This window comes from Nesoenas mayeri (assembly GCF_963082525.1).
Source record: "Nesoenas mayeri genome assembly, chromosome: 27".
Lineage (NCBI taxonomy): Eukaryota > Metazoa > Chordata > Aves > Columbiformes > Columbidae > Nesoenas > Nesoenas mayeri.
Genome location: NC_137555.1, coordinates 1056873 through 1083933, shown reverse-complemented (window position 1 = coordinate 1083933; position 27061 = coordinate 1056873). Strand labels below are relative to the sequence as shown.

The 27061-nt window shown below is 54.9% G+C and overlaps 5 protein-coding genes across 7 annotated transcripts; 2 read left to right on the top strand and 3 right to left on the bottom strand.

Moving 5' to 3' along the window:
* Positions 1 to 1638: 1638 nt before the first annotated feature.
* SLC18A1 (solute carrier family 18 member A1) lies at positions 1639 to 8445 on the top strand (the record flags this gene model as incomplete). Its single annotated transcript, XM_080360249.1, has 15 exons — positions 1639 to 2010; positions 2240 to 2573; positions 3194 to 3252; positions 3472 to 3555; positions 3794 to 3886; positions 4005 to 4094; positions 4994 to 5037; positions 5181 to 5241; positions 5356 to 5451; positions 7044 to 7122; positions 7230 to 7281; positions 7459 to 7522; positions 7605 to 7724; positions 7921 to 8054; positions 8332 to 8445. Exons 1-15 carry the CDS (start codon positions 1887 to 1889, stop codon positions 8443 to 8445), a joined length of 1548 nt encoding a protein of 515 aa, XP_080216375.1. The 5' UTR covers positions 1639 to 1886.
* A 1957-nt stretch (positions 8446 to 10402) lies between these two features.
* MAK16 (MAK16 homolog) lies at positions 10403 to 13207 on the top strand. Its single transcript, XM_080360181.1, has 10 exons — positions 10403 to 10444; positions 10779 to 10828; positions 11009 to 11118; positions 11240 to 11304; positions 11428 to 11579; positions 11756 to 11810; positions 11901 to 11975; positions 12140 to 12250; positions 12452 to 12508; positions 12596 to 13207. The coding sequence occupies exons 1-10, from the start codon at positions 10430 to 10432 to the stop codon at positions 12782 to 12784; spliced, it is 879 nt and encodes a 292-aa protein (XP_080216307.1). The 5' UTR covers positions 10403 to 10429; the 3' UTR covers positions 12785 to 13207.
* A 24-nt stretch (positions 13208 to 13231) lies between these two features.
* TTI2 (TELO2 interacting protein 2) lies at positions 13232 to 16537 on the bottom strand. Of its 3 annotated transcripts, none has more exons than XM_080360180.1 (7): positions 15769 to 16537; positions 15313 to 15499; positions 14718 to 14810; positions 14225 to 14409; positions 13996 to 14139; positions 13589 to 13751; positions 13232 to 13335 (listed from the first exon to the last, which is right to left on the bottom strand). In XM_080360180.1, exons 1-7 carry the CDS (start codon positions 16395 to 16397, stop codon positions 13255 to 13257), a joined length of 1482 nt encoding a protein of 493 aa, XP_080216306.1. In that variant the 5' UTR covers positions 16398 to 16537; the 3' UTR covers positions 13232 to 13254. The 3 variants fall into 3 exon arrangements, 2 of the variants coding, with proteins under 2 accessions (XP_080216306.1, XP_080216305.1); XM_080360179.1 differs by having other exon boundaries at positions 14225 to 14482; positions 14718 to 14806; XR_013923377.1 differs by lacking the exon at positions 13232 to 13335 and having other exon boundaries at positions 13623 to 13751; positions 14225 to 14482.
* A 1046-nt stretch (positions 16538 to 17583) lies between these two features.
* On the bottom strand, positions 17584 to 23973 carry RNF122 (ring finger protein 122; the record flags this gene model as incomplete). Its single annotated transcript, XM_080360400.1, has 6 exons — positions 17584 to 17698; positions 17781 to 17863; positions 18627 to 18668; positions 18864 to 18909; positions 19752 to 19908; positions 23949 to 23973. The coding sequence occupies 6 exons, from the start codon at positions 23971 to 23973 to the stop codon at positions 17584 to 17586; spliced, it is 468 nt and encodes a 155-aa protein (XP_080216526.1).
* Positions 23974 to 25049: 1076 nt separating this feature from the next.
* On the bottom strand, positions 25050 to 26387 carry DUSP26 (dual specificity phosphatase 26; the record flags this gene model as incomplete). The annotated part of the gene is made up of 3 exons (XM_080360361.1): positions 26182 to 26387; positions 25478 to 25690; positions 25050 to 25269 (listed from the first exon to the last, which is right to left on the bottom strand). The coding sequence occupies exons 1-3, from the start codon at positions 26358 to 26360 to the stop codon at positions 25050 to 25052; spliced, it is 612 nt and encodes a 203-aa protein (XP_080216487.1). The 5' UTR covers positions 26361 to 26387.
* Between the last annotated feature and the right edge of the window lie 674 nt (positions 26388 to 27061).

Genomic DNA, 27061 nt, shown 5'->3' with positions numbered 1-27061 from the left:
AGGTTCAGGACGGGCACCCTGGTGCCAGCATCTTCCTGTGCGAGCTGGGGCACAACACCAGATCTGGAGGGAACACAACCCTGTGAGGTCTGGGATTCACCAAAGATCCCTGAGGTGCCGCAGGGCTGGTAAAAACCGCCGGGTTCTACCCCAGGATGTGGAACACGGAGCTACAGTCGGAGCGAGGGCAGCCACGCCGAGGACAAGCAGCATTAGGCAGCAAGAGAACAGCCATCAGTCCAAGAACCTAGAATATTTTATAGCTATTTTGTACTGTATATTTTGTATTTTGTATTTTATATTTGATATTTCTTTTAGAAATGCATTTCTCTGAATGACGCCAGCCTTGCCCCCCCGGTGCTCAGCTCCAGGTGGGAGTTAAAAGAGAGATAAACAGCTGCACAAGCCTGCAGAACAGCCCTCCTGCCTCCCGTCCCGCTGACGCAGGGGGAGCTGCAGGGCTGAGCGACACTTGTTTGAGGTTCCAATTAAATCTCCAGGGAACAGGGACACTCATCTCCTCTCCAGATAAAAGGGACCCATAAATCCGGAGCGCAGCAGCTCCCGCCGCAGCAGCCGCCTCCTCGCAGCGCCATGGGCTCCGTGGTAAGACTTCGCTTTCCTTTGCTCCATACAACAGGTTGGCATGGACAAGGGGACAGGGTTTGCGGCTGGAGATATAAGGGCTATATTAATCCATATATCTTTATTGTCTATGCTTCCTAATTTTTGCGTATATGTATCTGTGTCTATCTTCTTTTGCATTAATTCTGTTATTTGGTCTTTGCTGCTACTTGGGGGCACAGTGAGAAACCATCCCTGTTTCCGCACTAAGTGACCTGTGTGGCATTCGTATTCAATGAGAGGGGGTTTGGACAGTTTGCCTTTTTTGTTGTTGTTATAAATTGATAAATAGCATTGGCTGGGATTTCAGGAAACCACGGGAGTGTTAGAAAGAGCGGCAGTTCAGACTCAGCTCCATCCATTTTGCCCCTTTACCCTCCGAAGTGCCTGTGAGCTCTAAGGAAGTAAACTGCTAATTGTTTGGTTCGTTTAGTGCAAACTTCTGACTGATATTTTCAGTGTGACTGAGCAAGCAATCTCCTCTCAGCCCTCCAAAGCCCTGATCTTAATCATCTATATTGGGCTTTAAGTCCTGTATCTCACCGTGACATTTCAATTAGGTCAAATGAAAAGACACGTAAGGTAAATGAATTTCCTTTGAGACCTAATTTAATCTCCAAAGAACAAACATGGAATAAAACATGTAGAGATTACCGCAGATAAGCTACTGGCTTGATCTGTGCTTTGAGTCTTTGGAAGGAGACTTAAATGATGCCTTGGAGCAGGTACAAGGTGTCTCAGGAGAATGGAAATGGATTAGAGCGCTCCATCTGCGATTTTAAATGCAGGCTGGATAAACCCACAGTCTCACAGCAAATGATAGGAAGAGAGGAACCAGCCTCAGGTTGTGCCAGGGGAGGTTGAGGTTGGAAATTTGGGATAATTTCTTCCCCAAAGGGTGTGGGGCATTGGAACAGGCTGCCCAGCGCAGTGCTGGAGTCACCATCCCTGGAGGGTTGGACAGACGGACATGAGGTTCCCAGGACATGGGGCAGTGCCAGGGGTGGGGAACAGTTGGACTCGACCTTGAGGGGCTTTTTCAACCAAAAAACTCAAAGCAAACCAAACCCATCCAAGCCGGTGGTCCCAGCTCCTAGAGGAGCGCACCCAGCTCTTGGAGGACACCAACACAAAGTGACCTCAGGAGCTGCTTTCTCCAGGGAGAAGCTGTGGGAGGCTGTAACCCAGAGTGGTTTCTTTAAAGGCTCCAGGAGACCTTCAGCCCTGAGGATCAGGACGCAGCTGAGCTCCAGGTCCTCGCCATGTCCCCGGGTGCCCATGGCACACCCTGGCAGTGTCTGGCGGCAGGACGGGCGTCGCGGAGGCTGGTGCTGGTGGTGGTGTTCGTGGCGCTGCTGCTGGACAACATGCTGCTGACAGTCGTGGGTACAGTGTGCGGCTCTCATTGGCTTTTTCGGGTGGACCTCAGGGTTTCAGCTCCTTGGTTGGTGTCCAGTCGGTGCTGGTGAGATCCACACACAGGGAGAGCCATGGGGAGGGAGCCAGGAACTTTAAGGACACCAACATCTGGCCAGTATCATTCAGTTCAGCTGCGGGTTGAGCCAGAAAATGGAGTAAAATCACTAATTAATCCCTTCCCTTCCCTTTCTTCCAGTACCCATCGTTCCCACCTTCCTTTACACAACAGAATACGAAGGAGCCAACAGCTCTGTTGTCCCAGCCCAGACTGAGCCGGCTCCTCCAGCCTCGAAGGTTCCTCCTTTCTCCTCCGTGTTCTCCTATTCTGACAACACCACGCTGTCCATCGTGGGCTCCAGCAGCCCCACGGAGCTGGAACGCGGGACAGGGAGCAGCCCCCCCCGGCCCAGCGGCTGCCCAGAGGGCCAGGAGTTCCTCGTCAACGAAAACGTCCGCGTGGGGCTGTTGTTCGCCTCCAAGGCTCTGGTACAGCTGGTGGTCAACCCGGCCGTGGGCGTCCTGACCAACAGGTGGGTCAGAGACCCAGGGTTGTCCCCGGGGCAGCTCTAGGGCCAGGCAGCTCCAGCCTGCTAATGAAATACCAGCAGCCGAGCAGCGAAGGTCTGTGCTGCACATGTGCAGCCCCTGTGGTCACGGAATCACAGGAACCGGGGGGTCAGATAGCAAGGGGGAGGATATATGCATTGAAAGAAGCATTAATTTTACCTTTTCTAAAAGCCTGTAAGTTTACAGTACAACATAAGCATCACTAATGTTCTCCTTGGGTGCAGACAGATGCTGTTTAATATCAATAACCATCAAATAAACAAAGAAAGATTTCCACCTTGCTATGGGTATGTCGTTGAGATTTTCTGCCCCGAGGATGTCTTTGTCTCTAGCAGATGGGTGAGGGGAGCTCGACATCTCTCTGCCCGCTCAGGGTGGGCAGATGAGTTGATAAAACAGCAGTCGTGTCCCCGGGTGAGCTTTACAGGATCATCCGGGAGCACCGAGACACCGGCTGCCTCCCCAGGCTGCACTCAGGGGCACATCCCATGTCCAGGACGTGCTCACCAGCCCGCAGGGACACCAGCTCTGCAGCTGGGTGACGAATCCTCCCTGAGATGGTGCCTCTTGTCTCCTGTTCCAGGATAGGATACCACATCCCCATGTTCATCGGGTTCATCATCATGTTCATCTCCACCGTCAGTGAGTATCGTCCTTTGCCCTGGAGGAAACATTCTGGGCTGTGCCTGCACCACCGTCCCTGTGCAGGACAGAGGAGTGAGAGCAGAGCGACCGCTCTCAGAAATCGGTGACAAGAAAGGACGAGTGGCACCCAGCACCCTCCAGCACCCAAACCGGTGCAAGTAGATTCGCTGTGACCTCCTGCGGGGTTTTGACAGTGTCTCTCTCTTTCCCCCGCAGTGTTTGCATTCGCCGGCTCCTACACCTTGCTGTTCATCGCCCGAGCCCTCCAAGGCATCGGCTCCTCCTTCTCATCCGTCGCAGGTAAATATTTTAGCTACACCTCAGGTTCTGCATTAGTTGCCCTTGTCTGGCCTCAGTTATGAATAACTAACCACAGGGATGCACCGAGCGCCTTCCTCGGTGCCAAACTCCTCCTCCTCACTGCACCAGCAAGGTGGGTGCAGCTGGTGCACCCCAGTGAGCAGATAAACCTCCCAAAGCAGATAAACCCCAACCCGTGGTCCCAGCCGCCCCACACCTCTGCTTCTCCTGCCCCCAGGCTTGGGCATGCTGGCCAGCGTCTACACCGACGACGTGGAGAGAGGCAACGCCATGGGGATCGCGCTGGGAGGCTTGGCCTTGGGTGTGCTGAGTAAGGAATCCTCCTTCCCAGCGGGGTTTGCACCCACAGCATCTCCAGAGCCCCGCTGGCCATCACCTCCTGAGCGAGGTGACATGGTCATGGGGTGACGCGGCCCTTCCCCTTGCAGTCGGGGCTCCCTTTGGGAGCGTGATGTACGAATTCGTGGGGAAATCATCTCCCTTCTTGGTCCTGGCGTTCCTGGCTCTCTTGGATGGAGGTGAGAAGCCAAACGGTTTAATCTAACCCTCCCCACTCAAAAAGTCACAGGAAAAGATTTAAATGTAGATGTTTAGGCGAGAATCTCTCAGGGCTTGTGTGATGGAAAAGGCAGATTAATACAACACGGGTAACATCATCAGTGTTGGTTATTCTGTTATTGCTAAATCATATGTTTCCTACCACCAGCTGACTGACAGCAATGCAGTAAGAATTAGTCCCTCATTACTTAATAACCCCCTTGATTGATTTAATGGCTTGAATAGCACATTCAGTAAAGCTCTTTGAACTGTGAATTCTATGTAAAAGGCACACTTGTCTGCTGCCTCTTCGCTGAGCCACAAAGGAATTAGGCTTTGCCAGCGTAAATGGTGCTCCTGTTCTTGTGCCGCGCTGCGTTACCGCTGCAGGCCACGAGAGGAAGGTCCAGATAGCAGAAATGTGCGTTTTTACTGGGAAGTATTAAGCTAATTAAATTATAGTCACAGTACCATCTTTGCCTAGATGTACTGCGAGACATCTTTAATGAGGCACGTAAGAGCTTTTGGAAAATGAAATACAGGTCCCATGCACATGAAGCTCCCTTTTTTCATCCTATTCTTTTCCACATCTCATTCCTGTCGTGCTCCAGCTGGCAGCCTGATGGGGAGCGTTTGTTATTCGGTTGAAAAGCCCTTCTAACAGTCCCCTTCAGGGAGTTTTGCTGCTCCGTCCCGCAGGAGCAGCGCTGGGACCCCCCTGTCCCCCTGCTCCCTTGAACCATGTCCCCAAACGCAGTCACAGCGTTCCCGGGGGCTCTGCCCATGGAAGGGGTCGAGCTGAAGGAAAAGCCAGAGGGAAATGCAGCTTGAAGCGATGCCGTCTCCAGAAATGAGCTAAAATTCAGTGTTTTCTTCCCAGCTTTGCAGCTCTGCATTCTGCAGCCCTCCAAGATCTCCCCCGAGGTGAGCACGGGTGTGTTTGTACAGATGTGCGTGCACAGATGTGTGCAGATGTGGCTGAAGCAGGAGCTTCCCGGGGCCGAGGGCTGAGCTGGGGATGGGTGCAAGTGCACAGCCGATGATTCCCCCCCTTTGCCACCCCACAGAGCACCAGAGGGACATCGCTGGTCACCCTCCTGCGAGACCCCTTCATCCTGGTGGCTGCAGGTATGGGCGGGTGGCAGCACATACCTCTGGATACAGAGATTCACTCGCCCCTGCTTGAAACAGCAGCAGAAAGCGGCTAAACTGGAGCGTTTCCCCTGTTCTCCCTCCCAACAGGAGCCCTCTGCTTCTCCAACATGGGGGTGGCCATGCTGGAGCCTACCTTGCCCATCTGGATGATGCAAACCATGTGCTCCCCGAAGTGGCAGCTCGGTAGGTGTCATGATTTGTGTCCTTCACTCCCAAACGCTTGATACAGTTCTGCTACAACCGGTCCTGCTTTGGCACCGCAATGTGGGTTGAATAATGTCTTGTATCGTTCTATAAAAGAAGAAAACATATATCCTCACCCGCATAGAGTGAGTGATCCCAGGCTGCGTGTTGCTCCAATTTCAGCTGGAAATGTCCTCAGTGGCAGCCAGACAATGTGCTTCTCTCTATTATTGAAAAGATTGTATAGAATCAGGCTCCCCACAAGAGCAATAACGGAGGAAGAAAGGCTGTTTCGCGCACGGGAAGCCTGTCGAATCCCATCTTCTGCAGGGCAGATAATGGGCTCGCGCTGGGCTGGAATCCTGGCAGCCAGATGGGTTTTGCAGAGGCAGCTCTCAGTAAAACGAGGCCATTTAGTGAGTCCCAGGCAGGACAGGATGGTACGTGCCAATTACCAGCTGCCTAGAAAATGTGAGCTGGAGATAACATTGTGTTCGCTACCAAAATAAAAGCTAATTGTTATAAAACCCAATTGGCTGAGGAATGACCCGGGGGGTGTTGCAGGCTGCACTTAGATCCCAAATTGAATTGCAGGCAGAGAGCAGGAGGGCTGAGAGCTCCTAATCCAGTTACCCTCCCCGGTAAGAGCCTGCGATGGGCGAGGGGAAAGCAGCGTCCCAGGGCTGCTGGCACTGGGGAGAAGGGACGGCCACCAATGTCACAGGCTGAGAAACACCCTCAGGGCTGCTCCAGGCACCACTAAACCTTTGAGGCGACTTAGCAGGACCCAGAGGTCAGTTGAAATCTAAGAAAATCCCAAAATCATTCCCCAGGTTTTCAGGTTCCTGAGGTTTGAGAGCAGTTTGGGTTTGGACACAGTTCAACCTGCCAGACATCTCACAACCTGCTACAAACTCAAGGGGCTTCTTCATGCTTCGCTTTGCTCACTCCCGTAGTTCTGGAAAAAGAAGGCCAGAGGAGCTCGGACTAAACCTGCAGGATTAACAGTGCTCTGTAGCTGCTACAGAGAGAAGAGAAAATTAAACATAAATCAGTGTGTTTCAATAAGGAAGTTGTCTTAGTGAAATGGAGCTGGTCAGTTTTATTTATAGTCAGTGGGAGAGTATATTAAAAATAAACAACTGGTAGATCAGCAAACAGTGCAAATATTTAATTTGGACTACATAATGATCCCTAAGCTTTTTACTTCAGCAGTTATTTTATTCCTATTTAGTAAGTGAAAAGCAGACGGCAAGGGGAGAAAGGTGGAAGAGGAAGAAACTACGACAGGAGAAGAGGAGGAGTTTGTTAAAGCAGTGGGGACAAAAAAGCTCTGCATTGAGCTTCTGGTTGTCTCCTAGAGCTTGTGGGTGAATCACTGCACTGTTCCGTGCCTCAGTTTCCCCCCTCCAAAAGCAAACACAATTTCTGTGCCTCTCTATGTCTTCAGAGAGAGACTTCCACCCTTCTACAGGGCACAGACAGGCCTGGCTCATGATATTCCCCAAATGGGGGGCAGTTAGTGAACATTTTTGCAAATGCCATGTATTTTCTTAGGGATGACACAGGCTTTTTTCTGCTCTCTCCCTCAGGGATGGCGTTCCTCCCGGCCAGCATATCCTACCTCATCGGCACCAACCTCTTCGGGCTTCTGGCCACCAGAATGGGCCGGTAAGTGGAAGGCAGACATTTCAGGTCACCCCAGCCCTGCGCTTTCCACGTGAATCACACCTGGGACTGAGAACGTCCACACTCTGCTACCCGTGGGCTCCTTGCAGGTGGTTGTGCTCCCTCATCGGCATGGCCATGGTGGGAATCAGTCTCCTGTGTGTAAGTAACACAAGACAATTTTGAGACCTTTCTGTAGAGGTCAGGACCGAGACGGGGTTTTGTGCCCAGCGGCCAAATGGTCAGTGGTTGGACACGTGTGTCGGTTTCACAGGTTCATGTTCCACCTTCATGCAGTTCCTTCGGCCTCACTCACATCTCGTCTCTCTCCTCTCAAAGGTTCCTCTGGCCACAAATATTTACGGGCTGATCATCCCCAACGCCGGGCTGGGCTTTGCCATAGGTAAGGAGTTGGTGTCTGGGCTGTGCGACACGGTTCCCACGCAGCCCCGCGATGAGCCAGCGCGTCCCTCTGGCTTTGGCAGGGATGGTGGACTCCTCCATGATGCCCACCATGGGTCACCTGGTGGACCTGCGCCACTCCTCCATCTACGGCAACGTCTACGCCATCGCTGACGTCGCCTTCTGCATGGGCTTTGCCATCGGTACAAGGAACTTACTCATGGGGTGACATACTCAGCGTGTATCTCGGTTTACTGCTCCCTCTCCTCCACCCACCATCTGCTGCAAGCAGCCAGCACCGAGTCTGCAACGCACTCACTGTGGATTTACAGACCCCCCAAAGCGGGACGGCACCGTTTGCTCTGTCATCTCAGCTCTTTTTAACCTTTAAATCACCAGGTCCGTCCACAGGCGGTGCGATCGTACGAGCTGTTGGGTTCCCCTGGCTGATGATCATCATCGGGGTTATCAATATTGCTTACGCTCCTCTCTGCTGCTACCTGCGCAACCCTCCCGCTAAGGAGGAGAAGATGGTGAGCTGAAATACACTTTATTACCTTAAAGTATTGGGGGTTGATAATCCAGAGATTGAGGTGGAGATTAGAACAAATTATCCAGGGATTATATGTTCCCTTTTGGGCTCTACTCTGCCCTCAGTAAAGGGACAAAAAACTCAGACAGTAAACCCAGAAAAGTCTGGAGCTACAGCAGTTGTTGGCTGCTTTGGCTTTCTGTAAAAGCGGTAATGCTCCCATTAACTATGCAAATTAATCACTGTTTTTAGTGACACGTGATTTCCTCTTTCCCCAGGCCATCCTAGGCCAGGGCTGCCCCATGCAAACCAACAGCTACACTGCTCAGAAAACCCTGCGCCATTTCCCGCTCACAGATGACAGCGACGTGGAAGCAGAAAATGTGGAATAGCAACCACGAGTATGCATGCCCTGGTGTGAAGCTTCATTACATTGACAGGATGTGGATGTTTTTGTGCCCAAAAACCCCAAGATTTTGGGTTCTACCAAAGCTCGCGGTGCCAACAGAGCCCCCTCTGTCTGTGCCACCACCACCGTCCCACTAATGTGTTCCACGCTCCCCTAAAAACAGTTCAAATAAATGTTTATGTGTTGTAACGTTTATCTGCTAATTACGGCTGCTTGTGTGTCCCTTCCAATATCCATTAAATTAATTTCCTTGAAGGAATTCAGGCAGAAGTAAAGCTAAGAGCGGTTTTAGACCTTAAACACAGACTAGACCAACAATGCTGGTCAGATCCCTTGTGACGCTCCACGACTAACAGCGTTTGTACAAATCCCCGCGCCTCACCAAGCCGGGGGAAGCGGCTGCGTTGGTGATCCTGACCCCTGCACTGAGATAAATGAAGTGATTTAATGGCCCTTTCGCAATTTCCTGGCCACGCGTTCAGAGTGAGAGCAGCCGCACTGTTAACAATAATTATTGAGCATCACAGCCTGCAGAAGTACAGTAGAGTTAAGTAAAAGAGAGTGAAGTAATGGAAGTATCAAATTAATCATGGAAGTATTGGTGAAAATTCCTGTGATCTCATTTTTCCCTCGGAAACCTCAAACTTAACAACTTCTCCAGTTCCACTGTTGGCAGTTTATAATATAAACTCATTTCTGTCTTGACTGAGCAGCCAGAAAGCCCAGATGATTCACCGCTCCAGAGCTGCACGATGCGGATACGTTTGCCAGCGGGGAAACGGGAGGATAATCACAGTTCGTCAAGATTCGGTACCTTATGACTCATTACCGACGGTCATAAATGGCTGTTGCCAGACAACCCCACAGCACCACGGGCCCATTGCCCTGCACTCCACACACACAAGATTAAATTATGTTTTTTAGGCTGGCTGGAAGTGACTAACGCTAAACCCGTTCTCCAAACCTGGTTATTTTTATCCCCCACCTGTTTCTCCGCTTTGCCAAGAATAAAAGGAAAATGTCTTTGCTTTCTGCCATGGAAGGAAAAGCAGCGAGCTGTTCTATTTGGGGATTTATTCTCAACCCCACAGCGCATCTCCCTGTTTAATTCCAGCCCGCCCTGCGTGCCCAAGGGCTGGTTGCTCAGAAACCCACCCCTGTGAGCACCAGATCGGGGGGTCCCAGCAGTGACCCCCCAAAGCACCTCACCCAGCATCACTTCACTGTGAATCTGCAAATCCGGCTCTTTCCTCCAGCACTGGCAGCTCGGGCTTCCTAATTAATAAATTACCTGCAGCGCCGGGTGATGCTGACGGAGTTTCTCTGCTCAGAGTGAAGAGTTAGACAGTAATTTTTGCATCAAATGGCACACCCTGCTGAATAAAACACATTTTTTGAGCGCATGAACGGTGATATAAACATCTCTGCAGCTTGGGGGCACAGAAGAAACAAGGGGGCTCTGGCAGCTGTGGTGAAAAGTGTCTTCCCGCCTTGGGGAAAGAACCTGCAGAGAAACATTCCTCTCACAGCTTGAAATTAAACACCGTGCGTCTGCATGTTAATTAATGGTATTAATACCGGGATTAATTCCCTTTTGTCTCCGTCACTGCTGCCACCTCCCACCGCCGCAAGCACAAGGGAGAAGATCGGGGAAGATCGGAAACGCTCGGAGAAGATCGGAGCGCCCTCAGCCGCCCCCGCTGCCTCACGTCAGGGACAGGCCTCGCCCAGCGCCGGGACGGGGCCGCCCGGGGACAACGCACTCGGCACGGCTCCCTGAGCGGCGCGCACCGGCAACGAGCCACGACACCCTGTGAGATCAACGTTCCACAGGTTTATCCACCCGCCCGGAGCCCCCCCGGGCGCCGCCATGACAACCCGGCCGCGCCCCTTCCCTTCCGGTGCCGCCGCTCTCGCGAGAGCGCGCCGGGCCCCGCCCCTTCCGGCGATGGCAGCGCGGCAGCACGATGCATTCGGACGACGTGAGTCGGTTCCGCTTGTTAATTCGGTTCTACCGGTTAATTTGGTTCCGCCCGTTGATTCGGTTCCGTCCGCCCCCCGTGCCCGCTCCGCCGTTGGGTCCGTTGCGTCCGGCCGGGGCGCGCCCCCCAACACGTGGCGGGGAGTCCCCGTGTCCCCAGCCCTGCGAGCGGGGACACACACGCGGGGGTGTGAACGGGGCTGTGACAGCAGCTGGATGTCCCTGCGTGTTTGGAGGGGACCCCAATCTTTGTGGGGGTGTCCTCCCCAAAGAGCCTCCCTGGGGGCTGCGGGAGGTGGGGTGGCAGTGTGTCACCCGCTCTTTGTCACCCGCAGGTGATCTGGGACACGTTGGGGAACAGGCAGTTCTGCTCCTACAAGATAACGTGAGTTTTTGGGGGGGGCCGAGCGCTCCCGGGTTGGGGGTACAAGGCGCTTCGGCTGTGACAGGCACGGGAGGGACAAATGTGTGTGTCTCTGGTCCGTGTGTCACCACAGCCACACGTGAGGGGCACAGTGGGGTGTCCCCCCCCCCATTTCTGCTTTATCTCACTTCTCGTTTCCAGGACAAAAACACAGAATTTCTGCCGCAATGAGTACAACCTGACGGGGCTGTGCAACCGCTCCTCCTGCCCGCTGGCCAACAGCCAGTATGCCACCGTCAGGGAGGAGAAAGGTGAGATGGCCCCTGGGTGTGGAGGGGACAAAGACCCCCTGCCCGAGGGCACCCTGAGCACCCCCCGCTGTCACAGACACACTCAGCCCCCCTCCTGGGATCACATTCCCCTTTTCTTTAGGTCGGTGTTACCTGTACATGAAGACAATAGAGCGGGCGGCTTTTCCCCGCCGACTCTGGGAGCGGGTGAGTTAATGAGATCGCTAACGAAGTGCGGTCTGATGTAACGCACCAAGACTGCCCCCAAGCACAGATGCGTCCCCACTTCATCACTGCTCCGTAGCTCAACTCTTTTCCCTCTAAATCCAGGTCTTGCTAAGCAAGAACTATGAGAAGGCGCTGGAGGAGATCGATGAGAACCTCATCTACTGGCCGCGGTTCATCCGGCACAAGTGCAAGCAGCGCTTCACCAAGATCACGCAGTACCTCATCCGCATCCGCAAGCTGACGCTCAAGCGACAGTAAGTGACGTGACATTGGTATAGGCAGAGCTTGTAAACAAACCTGGCTTAAACGGACTGAACCGCAGCGTAGCCTGCATGTATAAATGCACTTAAACTAATGTAACTGCTGCTTGTTGCCCTGAAATTTGCTCTTCTGCTACGTGAGAGGCTGATGGGTTCACTGTTCCCCGTAGGAGGAAGCTCGTTCCTTTGCGTAGAAAGATTGAAAGGCGAGAGAAGAGGAGAGAGGTAACGGCAGCTTTTTGTGAATCTCCCTTCTATTCCCTCTGTTCCACTTGTCTTTCAAACAACTGACACGGCTCCTCTCTGCTCCATCAGGAGAAAGCGCTGATTGCCGCTCAGCTGGATAACGCCATCGAGAAGGAACTACTGGAAAGGCTGAAACAGGACACGGTGAGGATCGCTGCTGGAAAAGTGCTTCCCCAAAACACAGAACCCCTCGTTTTCTGTGCTTCAGAATTAGGGAAGGGGCTGAGCCACAAGTTCAGCCTGGTTTGGTAGCACCTCAGCTGCCTTCCTCCTGCGACTCACAGAAAAATCCACATTTTCCTTTTCAGTACGGAGACATTTACAACTTCCCCATCCACGCCTTTGACAAAGCTCTGCAGCAGCAAGAGGCAGAAAGTGAGAGTGAGTCCGATGCAGAGAGGGAAGAAGAAGATGAGGAGGTAACCACAGTTAATCCCTCCCTGACTGGGTGTGGGGCGCTGTAGTGTGAATGGTGGGGTGAGAAGATGAAACTCGGAGGGGTGACCTCAGAAAAGTGTGTATGTACAAGTGTGGCTTTGATGGCTCTTCCACTGTGAGTCGTGGTGCTGTGTTGTGCTCAGCGTGCATGTACTGACTGCTGCTGGCTTGATTTCTTACAGGACATGGATAAAAGAGAGTTTGTGGAAGCAGAGGACAGTGACCTCAGCGACTTTGAGGTACGTGAAGCACCAGATTTAAACTGTCAGCCTGAAACAGGAGGTTTAGTTCTACAGCTTGTTTGATGTCACTCTGGTCTTTCTCAGGACATGGATAAGTTGGAGACAAGTAGCGAAGAGGAGCAGGAAGAGGAGGAAGAAGTAGAGAAGAAAGCCTCTCGCTCCAAAGCGAAGGGCAAAACTCCCCTGAAAGGACCAGCCAGAAGAAAACGTCCCTACATCGAAATAGAATATGAAAAAGAAACGGAGCCAGCCACCAAAACAAAAGCAGCCTGACTCCTTCCTGAACTCACATTTTGTGCTGAGTGACGGGACTCCAGACCTGTCACGAGAAACTCCTTCCAGCTTCTGCCACTGCACAGGACCCTCAGTAACTGCGCCGTTTTCCATACTCTAGACTAATGATTTTCCTTATGAAAAGAAGGATTTCTGTCCTGACCCCAGGCAACTGCAGCAGGTTTGCACAAGTCCTGCATGAAGCGCAGTTTGAAGGGAGAAGACTCCTGAGCTCTAAAACCAGACCAGGCTCAGCTCGGGCTGTGTGTGGGGTGGAACCCAGACTGGGGGCACTGCTGCTGGTTCCGAAGCTGGAGCAGCCCACCTGTGGCCAGGGGAACACACAACTCTATTGTGGTTGGGCGAGTTACGGGGTTAAAAGGGGTGGGATGAGAAAGACAGTAACTTTAAATAAATAAAAAAATATTTTACTGTACAAAAAGCAAGGTGAGCGTTGGATCAGCCAGGCCTCACGCGTTCTCTTGCACTTGTCTCAGGCATTCCCGGACGCGGTTCTCCTCGCAGCTGCTGTACACACCTTCCAGCAGGACCTGAAACAACAAACGCATCAGTATCCACCTCAGGTTTGTGGTGCTAGCAACCCGCCCCAGCTGTCTGTTAGAAGAGAATAATACAAACCATATACACACATACATATATATGTTGATATTTATCTAGTCACCTATCAAGTCAAGCAGTGATGCTGGGGTGGTGGAAACTGATGCTTTCTAAACCGTTCAGGCCTGAGGAAGCATGTGCGCTCTGGGATGCCCCATGTTACCCGTTCTAAGGGTCCCAGCTCACCTTCACCTGCCCTTCGGAGCAGCGATCCAGCAGGATGAGGCACTGGGTGGCTCCCTGGAGCAAAGCGGCTTTCACCGGCTCTGGCGTGGAACCGCGGTCGGTGTGTACATCCCACATCATCCTCAGCAGGGCTTTGAGGAGCACAGGGAGCCTGCACGGCATTCTGCAGGGGGAAACAGCAACACAAACCCTCTAGAGCTGGGGGAAAGCACAGCCTCGCTCAGCAGCTCCCACGTACTTCAGGCAGGACCTGCTGTTTGTGTGGAGCAGGATTGTAGCTGCCTTAAGACAAGCGACCGATGAGGCTGCAGAAGCTGCCGCGTTCCTTGTGCCCATCAGAGGGAGTGTACGGGCCCCAAATGCACAGGAAACATGTTCTATAGCATCTTTCACCTCTGGAGCGGTACCTGGGCCAAGCGTGCTCTATGGTGCTCTGCAGTGTCTCCAGTATTCCCAGTCGCGCCTCTTCCTCAGGCCCATCACAGACTTCCAGATAGCCCAGGATAACGCGCTCCAGCCTCTTCAGGTGCCGCGCAATCAGGATCCCAAGCCTGCCAAGGTGAGAGACACGCTGAGCAGGGAGATCCAGACCAAGGGCACAGCGGATCCCCATGGGGCTGCGATCACCGCTCTCACCTCTGCACAAAGGCCGGCAGGGCCTTGGCGTACACCCGCCGCAGCGCCAGGCGATGCTCGGCCTCCGTGTGCGTCAGAACCAGCTGCAGCACCTCGTCGCAGGCGGCCGTGGGCCTGGGCAGCTTCTGCTGCCGCCGCGCTCGCTCCAGGATGGGCAGCAGGTCCAGCAAGCACAGCAGCACGGCCTGGTTCGGTGTGAGATGGGAAATCTGGGTGATTCTGCTGGTGTTCTCTCCAAAACACCAGTGAGCTCCAACCCTGCTGACCAACCACAGCTTTTACTACCCGTTACCAGCCCTCTTCAGCCAGGCTGCCACCCGGGAAGGGCACAAGGCAAAAGATCTTCCCTCCACTTTGAGATTTCACTGAATTACTTGGCCTGAGGCAGTGGTAGTAACAGCCTGACTGGATTGTCTGCGAAGAAACAGGTTCTGCCGCTGCCTCGTGGGGCTGATAAGTAATAACGTGAGGAAGATTAAAACGAAATTCCTACCTGGATGAGAGGGGCCTCTCGCGAATAGAGGTGGTTGTACAGCGCGTGGTACACGACCTGAGCCCTGTTGAACTGGCACAGATCAGCAGCTGGCTACAGCAACAGAGAACAGAACATTATTTCTGGGCATGGCATTCAATACCCACCTAACTTAATAAAAGACAACAGCCTTCAGAAACCCAGGTCTTATTAAACAAAAGTCCAAACCACACCAACGCTCGCACATGCTCTACATTAGGAATTTTGCTGACAAGACGGTGGGACCAGGTGTTACAATAACTGCAGGTTAAACACCATGCACAGGAGCAGCCGCTCTCACTTCCCTTGCCAGCTACACTTTTGCACTTCCACAAGTATTACTTTAATATTCTGCTCTGCAAACTGGCTGATACATGAATAAGCTGAGTTCTAAAGATGGCAAAGCAATTCTGTGCTTCGTGTTAACAGCTGGAAGAACTACACACACCGGGACAGGGTGGAAGATGGAGCAGAACCGCTAGGTTAACAGCAGAACCAGGCTTACAAGTTGGGAATCCCAACAGGTTTGATCCTTCAAACACCACCCAGAGGGGATCCAGTTCCTCAGATCCCTTACCACATTGAGAATTATATGATGCAGGCAGTGCACACCCAGGATCTTATTGTCCTCCCGATAGTCGTCCGAGATGAGCAGCGAGGGCGGGAGGACCCGCTCCAGGTAACGGCCCAACCAGGGCCGGGTGACGTGAGGCAGCGTCCAGGAGAACACGAACTTTGTGGCCGGGTTACGCTTCCACGTGTCTCTGGAAACACAAACGGAAGCTCAGCGAAGGCTGGAATTAATGAATGCTGATTTCCTCCACATCAGGGCCTCTCAGCGAACACTAAGCTCTGATTAATTACCCCCTGCTTCCATTACTGGGTATCTGTGAAGCTTTTGGCCGCATATTTATCATCTAGTGTCTTGTAATGTCTGAGCTCACACAGTTTCCCAGAAGTTTTCAGTATTTCCTACACAGAGATGAGCTCAACACGCCACCCTCTGCACCGCCACCCGCACCTTCCTACTCACTTGGTCAACTCCTGTTTCAAGATCCCCATCACAGCTGCAAACCTCCCCTCCTCATCTTCATCCTTCCCCCGCAGGAATTCAGCCACCGACCCACAGTCTGCAGCCCGAACCAGCGACGCCAGCAGCTCCTGCGCCACCGACTGGGACCTCGCATTGGTCCAGGGCCTCTCCACAACGTGTGTCGCGGCAAAGACGTAGATGGGCCCCATCACGCGGCCAAGGATCGGCCCCACCACGGGGACACCCAGAGACTCCTGAGCCTTGGCCGCTTCCAGCTTCTCAAGGAGACGCAGAAACACCGCGCCAACGTCTGCTGCTCTCTCTGCCGTCGCGGCGTACGCGTTGTCCTCCCCGGGGAGATCCGCTGCGTCTTGCTCCCGCTTTGGGGGTGCGGCGTGGCCACTCAGCGTAGCCACCAGCTCTCCCAGTGCCACGGGGCTCCGGCCCCCGAACAGCCACTGCCCGTCCGCAGCCTCGATGAGCACAGCCAGGTCTCTGAGCACGCCGGCCCCGCCGGGGCCCTGGGAGAGGAGCAGCCCGAGCTGCAGCAGCACCTGCTCGGCCGGGGGAGGCTGCTCATCCCGCGGCCCCTCCAGCCTCAGGGCCCGCACCAGCCCGCTGAGCTCCATGGCCCGGCCCTCGCCGCCCTAAAACCCCTTTAAACACACCAACACACGCAGTTTTAAACACCCGGCCCGCAGGGAGCGGCGCCCTGAGGGAAACAACCCCCGGAGCGGCCACAAAACTCCTCACAGCCGAGTGCAGCCATCATCTCCAACAGGCGCCGCAAACCGCGCCGCTGCCGCAAAATCACGTGCTTGCCGTAAAGGCGGCGGGGAGAGGGCGTGGCGATGTATGAATAAATTAGCATGTGTAATTAATCACCGATAGGCCGGGAAGAGCGACTAATTCGGCCCGGAGAGCGGCGTGAGGGAGGATGTAAGCGCGGGAGCGCTTGGTGCAGAGGGGTCTGAACCGGTGTGCGCGGGAGAAGCGGCGGGAGAGTCTCTCTCGCCCTGACATAGAGGTGAGGGGCGCGGAGATGCCATCAGGCGCGGCGACGTTTCCCCCGATCCTTCCGGTTCATAGCAAATGATGAATGGGAGCGGCACGCGGTTGCGTGACGTGTGCACCCTGCGTTACGACGTGGCACATTACCCTTCTGAGCGCCGGGGGGTCGCTGACGTCACTGTGACGTCACTCATATTTATGTCCGCAAAAAACAGCGTAAAAACGACTGGATTTGGGTGTCCTGTGGGGATCCAGTACCGGACAGGCAGTTTTGGGTCCATTTCAGGCACTTTGAGCGTTTTTCTGCACTTACACATGTCCGTGGCCCATTGTGTGCGCCCCCCCCGGGGCCTTTGGGGGGTCCCCACATCACCCCCCTGAAACGCTGCTGTCCCCGGTGACCACTCACAGCTCAGACAGGCTGAGAAATTGTCCGTTTAATCGTTATTTTACAGAAAACTGTGTGTGTGTCCCCCTGCGGGGTCTGAGAGTCCGGGGGGGATAATGTACAAAAATACTCTATGTGGCAAAAGGGGAGGAGGGAGCGGGGGGACACGCAGCCCCCGCCGTGTCCAGCTGTCCCCAGGCTCCCGTGGGGTCCCCACAGAGCGACGTAAAAAACCCAACCAAACCCCCCAAAACAAAGCGATGACCCGCGAGTTAAAAATCCCAACCCGTAGATCCCGAATCCTTAGAGATGAAGCGTCTGATCCCCCGGGACGCGGGGCCGGGGGACGCGGTGCGTGGGCAGCCCCGGAGCCGCGGTCCCGCCGCGGTCCCCACGGGCTCTGGCCGGCCAGGAGCTCACACCAGCTCGTCCAGGAGGGTCCCGATGCCCGCGCGGGGCTGCGCCGGCCCCGCCATGGGCTTGTTGCACATGGGGCAGACGCAGCGAACCTCCAGCCACTTCACCAGGCACCTGTGGGGTGGAAAAATGGGAGGATGTGCATCCCCCCTGGGGAAATTCCCCTTCCCCAGCCCCTTGGCCTGGCCGTACTCACTTTCTGTGGAAGGCGTGCTGGCACGGCAGCACCCCCAGCTCCTCCTTCACCTTGAAATCTTCCAGGCAGACAGCACAGGTCTGCTGTGGGGGGCGAGACGGGGGTGAGGGCGAGTGTGAACACCCACTGCGATGCCCACACGTGGCACAGCTCTCACCAGAAATCCCAGCGCTCTGGTGCCTCTTCCCAGGTACTTCCAGCTGGGAGTTCAGCCCAGTTCCCAAACTGCCCTTGGGGAGGGGGTTTCTCTCCCCATTCCCCGCCATGTGGTGCTGGCACATCCCCATCCTGGCTTTGCTTTGTCTGTGAGCCACCCCAAGGAGCAGAGGGGACGTGTCCCAGAGCATCGTCCCCATCAGCCCCATCTCCATCCCAACCCGGTACCACTCAGATGGGACATGTCCCAGAGCATCGTCTCCATCAGCCCCATCTCCATCCCAACCCGGTACCAGTCAGATGGGACATGTCCCAGAGCATCGTCCCCATCAGCCCCATCTCCATCCCAACCCGGTACCACTCAGATGGGACATGTCCCAGAGCATCGTCCCCATCAGCCCCATCTCCATCCCAACTTGGTACCACTCAGATGGGACATGTCCCAGAGCATCGTCCCAATCAGCCCCATCTCCATCCCAACCTGGTACCACTCAGATGGGACATGTCCCAGAGTTTCGTCCCCATCAGCCCCATCTCCATCCCAACCCGGTACCACTCAGATGGGACATGTCCCAGAGCATCGTCCCCATCAGCCCCATCTCCATCCCAACCTGGTACCAGTCAGATGGGACATGTCCCAGAGCATCGTCCCCATCAGCCCCATCTCCATCCCAACCTGGTACCACTCACCCCGTGCACATTCAGCCTCCGGGCATCACCTTTCAGAACCACCTGAGGGAGAAATGGAGGTGAAAGATTAACATGGGAGGGATTTTGCCATGAGTTGAACCCAGCTGGACAGGGGCAGGTCATGCTACTTTTGAATACACCCCACTGGGACAAGCAGCATCGGTCCCCACTGTGTCTCCACCCACCTGTGGCCCCGAATTGCTGCAGTTACATGTGGGAAACAACCCCTGACTTTACCTCCTTGTACCCGAACCTCTCGCTCTGAGCCTGGTGCCGCAGTTTGCTGGAGAGGGGGAGAAAAAGGCACCGTCAGTTTTACAGCATCCTCAAGGGCCAAGTCTGAACAGGGCGGCCAAGAATATTTGGGAGGCACCTGAAAGCAGGGGAGCACGCCCTTCCCGGACAGGGTTTGGGGACAAGCGGCTCTGAGGCTGCGTTTGTGCCCTGGGCAGAGCAGAGCCAGCAGGAATGGGGGAGCGATAAGAGCCAGCAGCCCCGATTGTTTGCCTTAGGAAGTTGTTCGTGGTGCAGGAAACGCTGTTATTTCCAGCACTCGCCCGCCGGCAGCTCCCAGCCCCACTGTGACCTTGGCCAGGGCGAGGGCGCCGGGGAAAACCGCCTGGCAAAGATACCCAGCAAGACACAGGGAGAGGGGACCGCAGGCAGCCTTCGTTTGTCCTCCAGCCGAGACACCGAGGTGAGCATCTGCAGCCCCAAAAACGGCTGAGACATGCACGGAGATGCAGCATCCCGAACCACCCGGGCCCTGCAGAAACACCCACTGCTGCCTTGGCTTTGGGGTTAAAAATAGTTGTCCCTGCACAGAGAGTGTAAATGTAAAGACACATCCTCTCCCGGGCAGCACCGCTCCTTCCCTGCCCGACACAATGCGTCCCCCCGCCCGCTCCCCTGCACAACAGGAGCCCCTTCCTGCGTTTCCTGCCCTGCTGCGGCCGCGGGGACCGTGGGGACCGTGGGGACCACGACTGTGCTGGCCCCAGCGTGGCGGGGGGAAAATCCTCCTGGCGAGCGGCTCCCGCATCACGGGACAAAACAAGGGGGTGCTGAGGAGGGCAGGGGGTACCCCAGGGATGCCGCCCCACCGCCGCAGCCCCCCCGGCTCACCTGATGAAGTAGCAGCAGAAGATGAGGCTGAGCACAAAGACGAAGATGCCGGTGCCGAAAATGACCATGTAGATGTTCAGTGGCAGATCCTGGAACGTGATGGGAGGCATCGTGCAGGGTTTACTGGTATAAATCAGTCCCAGACTGCAGGAGCACCCTTTTGGGGGGGAAAGTCAGTGTTTAGGTGGAAGGAGGGGACAAAGAAGTGAAGAAGATGTTCAGTGAGAGCAGGGAGAGCCTGGGCTGACTCCGTCCCCTCCGGAGTTTGCAAAGTGGGCAGGAACCAACGCCAAGACATGGGCTGGTGGCCCGTGAGCTGGAGATCTCCCCGGGAAGCGCAGCAGCCCCTCCGAGCAGCACGGAGAGCAGATGCTGCTGCATTCCCACAGTCACGAAACCCTTCTCCAGCAGCTCAAACAAACGTACCCCAGGCAGAATCCAGGCGTCTGGGAGAAAAGGAGGCCCCGTGCTTTCATCTCCAGAGAAACACATGGAGGCTGGAAGGGGATTTAGGGAAGGACAGAGCGAAAAAAGAGCTTGAAAAACAAGAACAGTTGGTGACTGTCACTGCTCCCTGGGAGCCAGAAATGGCAAGTGGCTGGTTCGTCCTCGGCGCTGGGAGACGCGCCGGGGCTGCGCGGGAGCACGTTCAGCACCACAGTGACCACATTCCCTTTCCCAGCAAAACCGTGGGTGCCAGGACACGTCAGCCTGGGCCACTGTGTCCCGCTGTGAGGCTGATACTGCAGGGGGAGTGTGGAGAGGGTGTCACATAGAGACGGTGACAGTGCGGCCACCCCAGGGTCCCCACTAACCAAGGGAACAGGCAGGGAAACAGCAGCCCCACTGCAGCTGCCTCTGCTGGGAGCTGATGCAAAGTCAGGCTCTGGCACTAAATAAGCGCCGCTTTTTATGTCTTGAAATCGCACTGACCCCACAAGAGCTGCAGCTTTGATTTCTCATCAGATCTCGCTCAGACGGGACTTTAAAGGAGAGCAGCCCCCAAGCCCCATCTGTGCTCTGCGGAGCATCTCCCCCCGCCCCGTCCCTTGGTCTCATCAAAAAGCTCCTATGGAAACACTTCTGGCTTTAATTACAACCCACTGAAATCCTCCGCCTGTTTCTCATGAGAGGATGAAATTTGCGGGCGGCAAAACTGCACCAGCGCGGGGTCCCAGGTTGGGTCCGTCTGGTTTCGTCCTCGCTGCGGTGGGGACAGAATGAGCAGTGGGGGCTGCAGAGGGACCCGGGACATCTGCGGATCAAGGGGAGCCCGAGCAAGGACGGGCAGGCAGCAGCCCTGGGGTGACATCCTGCTCGGGGACACCCCATTCCCAGTTATTCCCAGTCTCACCACGGCGCTGGGGAGCTGTGAGCTGTGCCCACGGGGAAAGCACAGCCCAGTTTTGGGGTCATAAACCTGCATTTGCAACGTGCTGGGCACAGGAGGCCGAGCAAGCCTTGCAAACGGGCAAAAGCGACGATACGTTGTCGGGGAGCTCAGAGCTCTCCCAAGTTTAAACCGCGGTTTGTGGCTGCGCAGATGGAACTGGCAGCAGACAGGGGTCTGGACCGTAGGAAATGGGGTTTTCCTGCTCCAGAGGGCAGAGCCACTGCCCATCTTTGCCCTCGGGAATCGCCAGAGACAATTCAGCAGCCACTTCTGCAGGGCGAGAAGGGGAGGATTTGTTTGTCGGGTCCTGCTCTCCCAGCCTTCTGCTCTGGAGACCACCAGGTGCACGAAAAGACAATAGGAAAGGTTGTTTTCTTTTTCCACTTCCGTGCTGGAAAGGATTGATAAATGCTAAAAATATATATATAATAGTCTATCAGCTCTTAAAAAAACACTGAGCAACCAAGTGAGGTAATGCTGGTGGGACACGGGCCGCAGAGTAGCTGTTGATGGATGGAGGAGCCTCATCTGAGGCCAAACAGAGACTCCTGGGTTGTGGAACAATAATGGGTCACGAATGAAACAATAACGTTTCCTACGTGTATTTCAGATGGAAAGCTATTCCAAGAATCTGCTGAAAAGCACCAGCCGCTCCCGTCCCTGCCAGGAGAGCTGCTGCGCCCCATCCCGTGGGGCAGAAATCCTATTCCCCAGCCCCACAAGCTGCTCGCTGAGCACTGCTCCATGTTAGACGCCCGAATTCCTCGTGTCTACAAACCACACAGGTGCTGAGAGAGACCAGAAACAGGGAGAACACTGACGGTGCTGTGACTCCAGCCCCACAGTGAAGGAAGCAGAGGCGCTGGGATGACGTGTCCCTGCCAGCTGCACACAGCTGGCACGGCTAAGTTTAGCCTCACCAGCCCAGGAAGGCTCATCCACGTGAAACAGGCTCTCAAGAACCCACGGGCTCCAGGCTGCGGTGCCGAAATGAAGACCTGGCAGGCACCAACCCCAAATAATTCATTTCACCAGGTTAAATCTGGCAGTTTTGCACCTGAAACCAGAATCCATGGAGGGAAAGTGCTAGAACAATTATTTAGTTGAAAAATGAGAAAAGAGGTGTCACTAGACATCTGTAAAGCACCTACAGAGACGCACTGACTTTCCGGACCCATCTCTCTACAAGAAGGATGCTCAGAAAGGCCGTTCATATTGCCAGCAAAGTGGGTTTTTCCATGCAAGCTGCAAACCCTCCCCTTTGTAAGCCCATCCTGCGCAGGCACATGGATTTTGCTGAGCAGAGCTTCTCCCTCACCCCAATTCTTGTTCAATAAAACAAATGGAAAACTCAGCAGGTCATTAAATAAAACCATTCTTTCTACTCCCACACAAAAGCTGTGGGCTTTGCATCACAAAATTGAATGCAGCCTCCATATAATTTTTGCTGTGATGGTGGAACAGGCTTCCTGCAAAAGTTGTCCCCTAAGCCAAACCGTTCTCCATGGGGGATAAGCAGGTCCCCCCCAAATAAAGTCACCTGGGGATTGCAAAGTCCCCCGAACCACAGCTGAGCAACAGGAAGAGAAATCATCGTGTCAAAGAGGAGCTGAAATGCCCCGGCAGCACAGCATATGCTGCCTGTTACCGTACTTTGAATACACCTATTTAGGTTGAAAATGTGATTTCTTTAGTGGCTCTCAGGCTTATTTACACCAATGGCCCCAATTCTGCAAAGGTCCTTAGGGGCGCATGGATAAGCGATTTTGCTGGACTCCGCTGATGTAAATACCTGCCAGCTCAGGGCTTAAAGCCAAAATGCACAAGTCAGAAGCCCACGGCTGGTCTCCTGCACCCACGTCCTGCCCTTTGAACGCGGGTGGGCTCTGCTCCTGCTGTTTCCAATGCTCGTGCATTGCAAGCTGGCGAAAGCTGTGGCCGCTCAGAGCCTTGAAAAGCAACGTCCCTCTTATTCAGGATGTTTAACACAGACCCGTTTGCGTTTTCTGCTGTGGAGCATTGACTTGCATTCCGTTTAATGGAAGCCCATGTACACACCACATGTCCAGGGCTGTTTGCAGGACCGGGGGCTTCTCGTCCCCCAAGCTGCACAAGAACACGCAAACTATGTGTTACAGGAGAGGAAGCCACTGCTTGCATTATATTTAGCTTCAAAGGCTGTAACCCTTTCATAAATCAAAATAACCCAGCCTTTGTTGCTCAGGCCAGGCTTTGATGGTGGAATTCCCAGCGCAGCTTCTCAACTGCTTAATCATAAAAATAAACCACTTCTCATTTAAACCAAAACCCCCCTCACATGTGCAAACTCAGCTCCACGTCCCTGACGATTTCTTACAGCGAACATGAGAGCGAGGAGCCAGGGCCTCGTCTGGGAGCTGTTCAAAATCAGTTTATTCCACTTCTGCGGACACATGAAAGATATGAAAGAGGTCTGGGTTGTTTTGTTGGGTTTTTTTTTCATTGCGGCCAGCAGATGAAGCGAAAGCATGGCAAACCCGTTTAGTCATTGGCTTTATTCCTGGGAGATGAGCGCGACTCGCTGCTCCGGGAGACAAACTCCTTCCCCGATCGGATCGGGACACCCGGGGACCCCAGAGCGGGGCTGGAGCGGGAGGAGACGGACGCACGGACAGACGGACCGAGCAGGGAGCGGCAGCGGAGGGGCTGGGGGCGGCGGGGGGCTGCCCGCTCCCCCCAAACTCGCACCCTCTCCCCGGGAAGGAGGGAGGGGAGCGGCTCCCCATGGCCCCCCCACCTCAGCCCCCCAGTTCCCCCGCTCTCACCGTGGCACCACTGGAACGGGGGCATCCGGCAGCCGCTCCGCCGTGCGCCGTGCGGGGCCATGGCCGGGAGGGGCTGGCCCGGGAGCGGCCCCCCCCCCCGCCCCCAAACCCCGCCCCGAACCCCCCGAACCGCCCCCGGAGCCGCCCCAGCGCCGAGCGGCCCGGGGGGAGCTCGGGGTCCGACACAGCGCGGCTGCTCCCGGTGTGGGCGTTTGTGTCTGCCCGTACCCCTAAAACACGCACGGGCGAGGGGTTCTGCTCAAACGCGGCCCCATCGGCCGGCAGAAGTCACTGAATCACAGAATAGTTTGGGTTGGAGGGACATCCCCAGCTCCCCCAGTGCCCCCCCTGCCATGAGCAGGGACATCTGCACCAGCTCAGGCTGCTCAGAGCCCCGTCCAGCCTGGCCTGGGATGTCTCCAGGGATGGTACATCCACCACCTCTCTGTCTCAGTATTTTACTACCGGCATTGTAAATAAAAAAGCACACAAGGGACAACCAAGCTTTTTCCTTAGCACTCTTTTTATTTTTACAGGTTAACACTAGGCATGGAGGACACCCAAACACTATGACAAAAAAGGCCTGTTTGCCTGAGCCCACACACCAGACCAAATTATATCACAGACCAGATTATATCACATCGCTACATAGACCGAGAACAAATGGGAAACAAGACAAGGAACACACAGAGCTTCAGTCTCCTGGGAGGGAGGGACGGGACTGGCTTGGCAAATGCATCCACCACCTGGGAGAATGAAGCCTTAAAGGCTTCCCGGAGCCAACAGGGAGAGATTAACCCGAAACGTGGGGCCGAGTCCCTCCAGAGGCATCTTGGAGCGAGCAGGCTGGGAAGGAGGCGGTGCGGGAGGCTGACCGAGGTTGCAGGATTGCAGGCTGAGGGCTTATGCTTTACCACTATAGCTCGCATGTCTGGGGACCCCCCTTTAGCCGAGTAGGACACCCAGGGCCAGTTGCATGTGAACCACAAGCTGCCAAGCGTCTGCACCGTGCAGAGAGCCCCGTCTCTGCCGCTCAGCGGGCATCGCGGTCCGGTGAGCGCTGCACACACCCGGCTCCCCTGCACAACCGCTCATCATCCTTCATGCACTCCTCTTCATCCTCAGGGCGTTGTCCAGGGCGACCAGCTGGCGCAAGAAGCCCCGGTTGGGGATGATGCCGCGGTGGTCCTTGACCGTCTTTATGGCTTCTACAAGGGGCATGTGGTGGCGGATCATGAGGTAGGCGAGGACCAAGGTGGCCGACCTGCTCACCCCGACAGCACAGTGCACAAGGATCCTTCCTGGGGGTGAAACAGAGGGGCTGGCTCACAGCAGACCAGATAACCCCGTTACAAAAACACTGAGGACCCAACTGTTTGCCGTGGTGCATCCTGGAGCCGTGGCTCAGGCGTGCAGAAATAGAAATACCTGTGTTTTTAGGATGCTTAGCAACAGGATGTCAATCCAGCTTCCCCAAGGCAATTTCTCCCCACCCTGCTCCCCACGTCTCTCCCAGAAATCATCCCCACCGACCTTCGTTCAGCGCTTGGTGGATGAAATCAGCTGCAGGGTAGAAGTAGGGGCTCATGTCGAAGGAAGGCGAGTCGTGGGCCTCGATGCCCAGGTAGCGGATGCCCGTGCCCTCGTAGTACTCGGCACCCCCCCTCCACTTGCTGTGCGAGGCGTTGAGGACGTGGGTGATGCGCAGGTGAGCCAGCTCCCGCCGGTTGGCCGCTATATCTCTACCCAGAGCAAGAAACAGCGCAGAGATGCATAAGTTTAGCTAAAAAATACATTTCCAAGGACAGCCTAAGGGCTGTCGTGGGCAAGTATTTACACCTGAGAAGCATTTGGGGTTGTTTGTTTGTTTGTTTTTCAATGCAAATCAGAGTTTAATAATTTAAATTCTCATCTGGTCTCAAAATTATTAGAGAATAATAAGAACAAATTAACTCACAGTACTGTACTTCATCCCATTTTTTCCAAAGTTCTGCAGAACAACATTAATTGCAAAGCAGCACTAAAAATCAGAATTTAAGCCACATTCGAGCACAATATCATTTCAAGTTTTCTTTTATCAGAATATTTCCCCAAAAGGTGCTCCAATGTGTAAGGACGCATCCTAAGGGGGAGCAAGGTGGTATTTTGGAGAAGGAAACCAGACTCTTAGGATTTTCCCATTTCACAAACACACCCCGAGCCCCCCCGGTTCTTGTCCCCTTCCGATACATACTGATCTCCCAGGTAGAGTCCTGGCCAGACCTCATCAGCGTGATTACAGGCGGTCTTGCCTGTGTACAGCAGCCTCTCGAGCTCAAAGACGCTGAGGATGGGGTGCTTGCTGCGCTCCTCCCGCGAGCCGCGGCTCGGCGACCTGGTGCCGTTCCTGGAGAACCTGGACAGGAAAGCCATCGGGGCTGCCGAGACCCACAAGGCATACCTGTGGGGTCGTGAAGGCCGGAGGGTGGCCTGGAGGTCCCTTCTGCTGCTGCTGCCACCCACGGTCCTGTCATGGAAGCAGTGGAGATGCCATTAGAAGGACTGGGGACCTCTCGCTCCATCTCTTTGTAGAAATACCGACCTAACGCGGGCAGTTCACACCTTCCTGCTGAGAGGGCTGTGTGGAGCCAGCTACCCAGCGGTTCCCAGAGTGAGACAAAGCATCCCCTACGCTCCTTCGAGCCGCCTTTCATCGCTTCTGCTGCCAGGGCTGCGGAGGGCAGGCAGAGGCAGCCAGATTGCTGAGCCTCCACGGGCTGAGGTTTTGCTCCAGCCCCATGACTTTGGGTCGAGGCCACGTTGGCAAGAGATGTTCTATACGGGACCACCTTCCTTCTGAGCTGGCTCTGGGGCTCTGCCCGCCAGCGGGACGACGCCAGCTCCAGAACTGATGCTGCCAACCTGCCATCAGAAGCAATGAAAGGCGGCCAGGTCTGGGCAAACCACCAGGACTGGGGAGGAAAAGCCCCCAAACAGGTGGAGGATTCCATATGGCAGCACACAGAGTCTGGCCAGGACCCAGACTCCTACAGACCAGGCTCAAAAGCCTGTGGAGAGGGGTAGGTGGGATTAACCCCTTCAAGTCCAGCAGTCCTGGCACTCCATTTCAACAT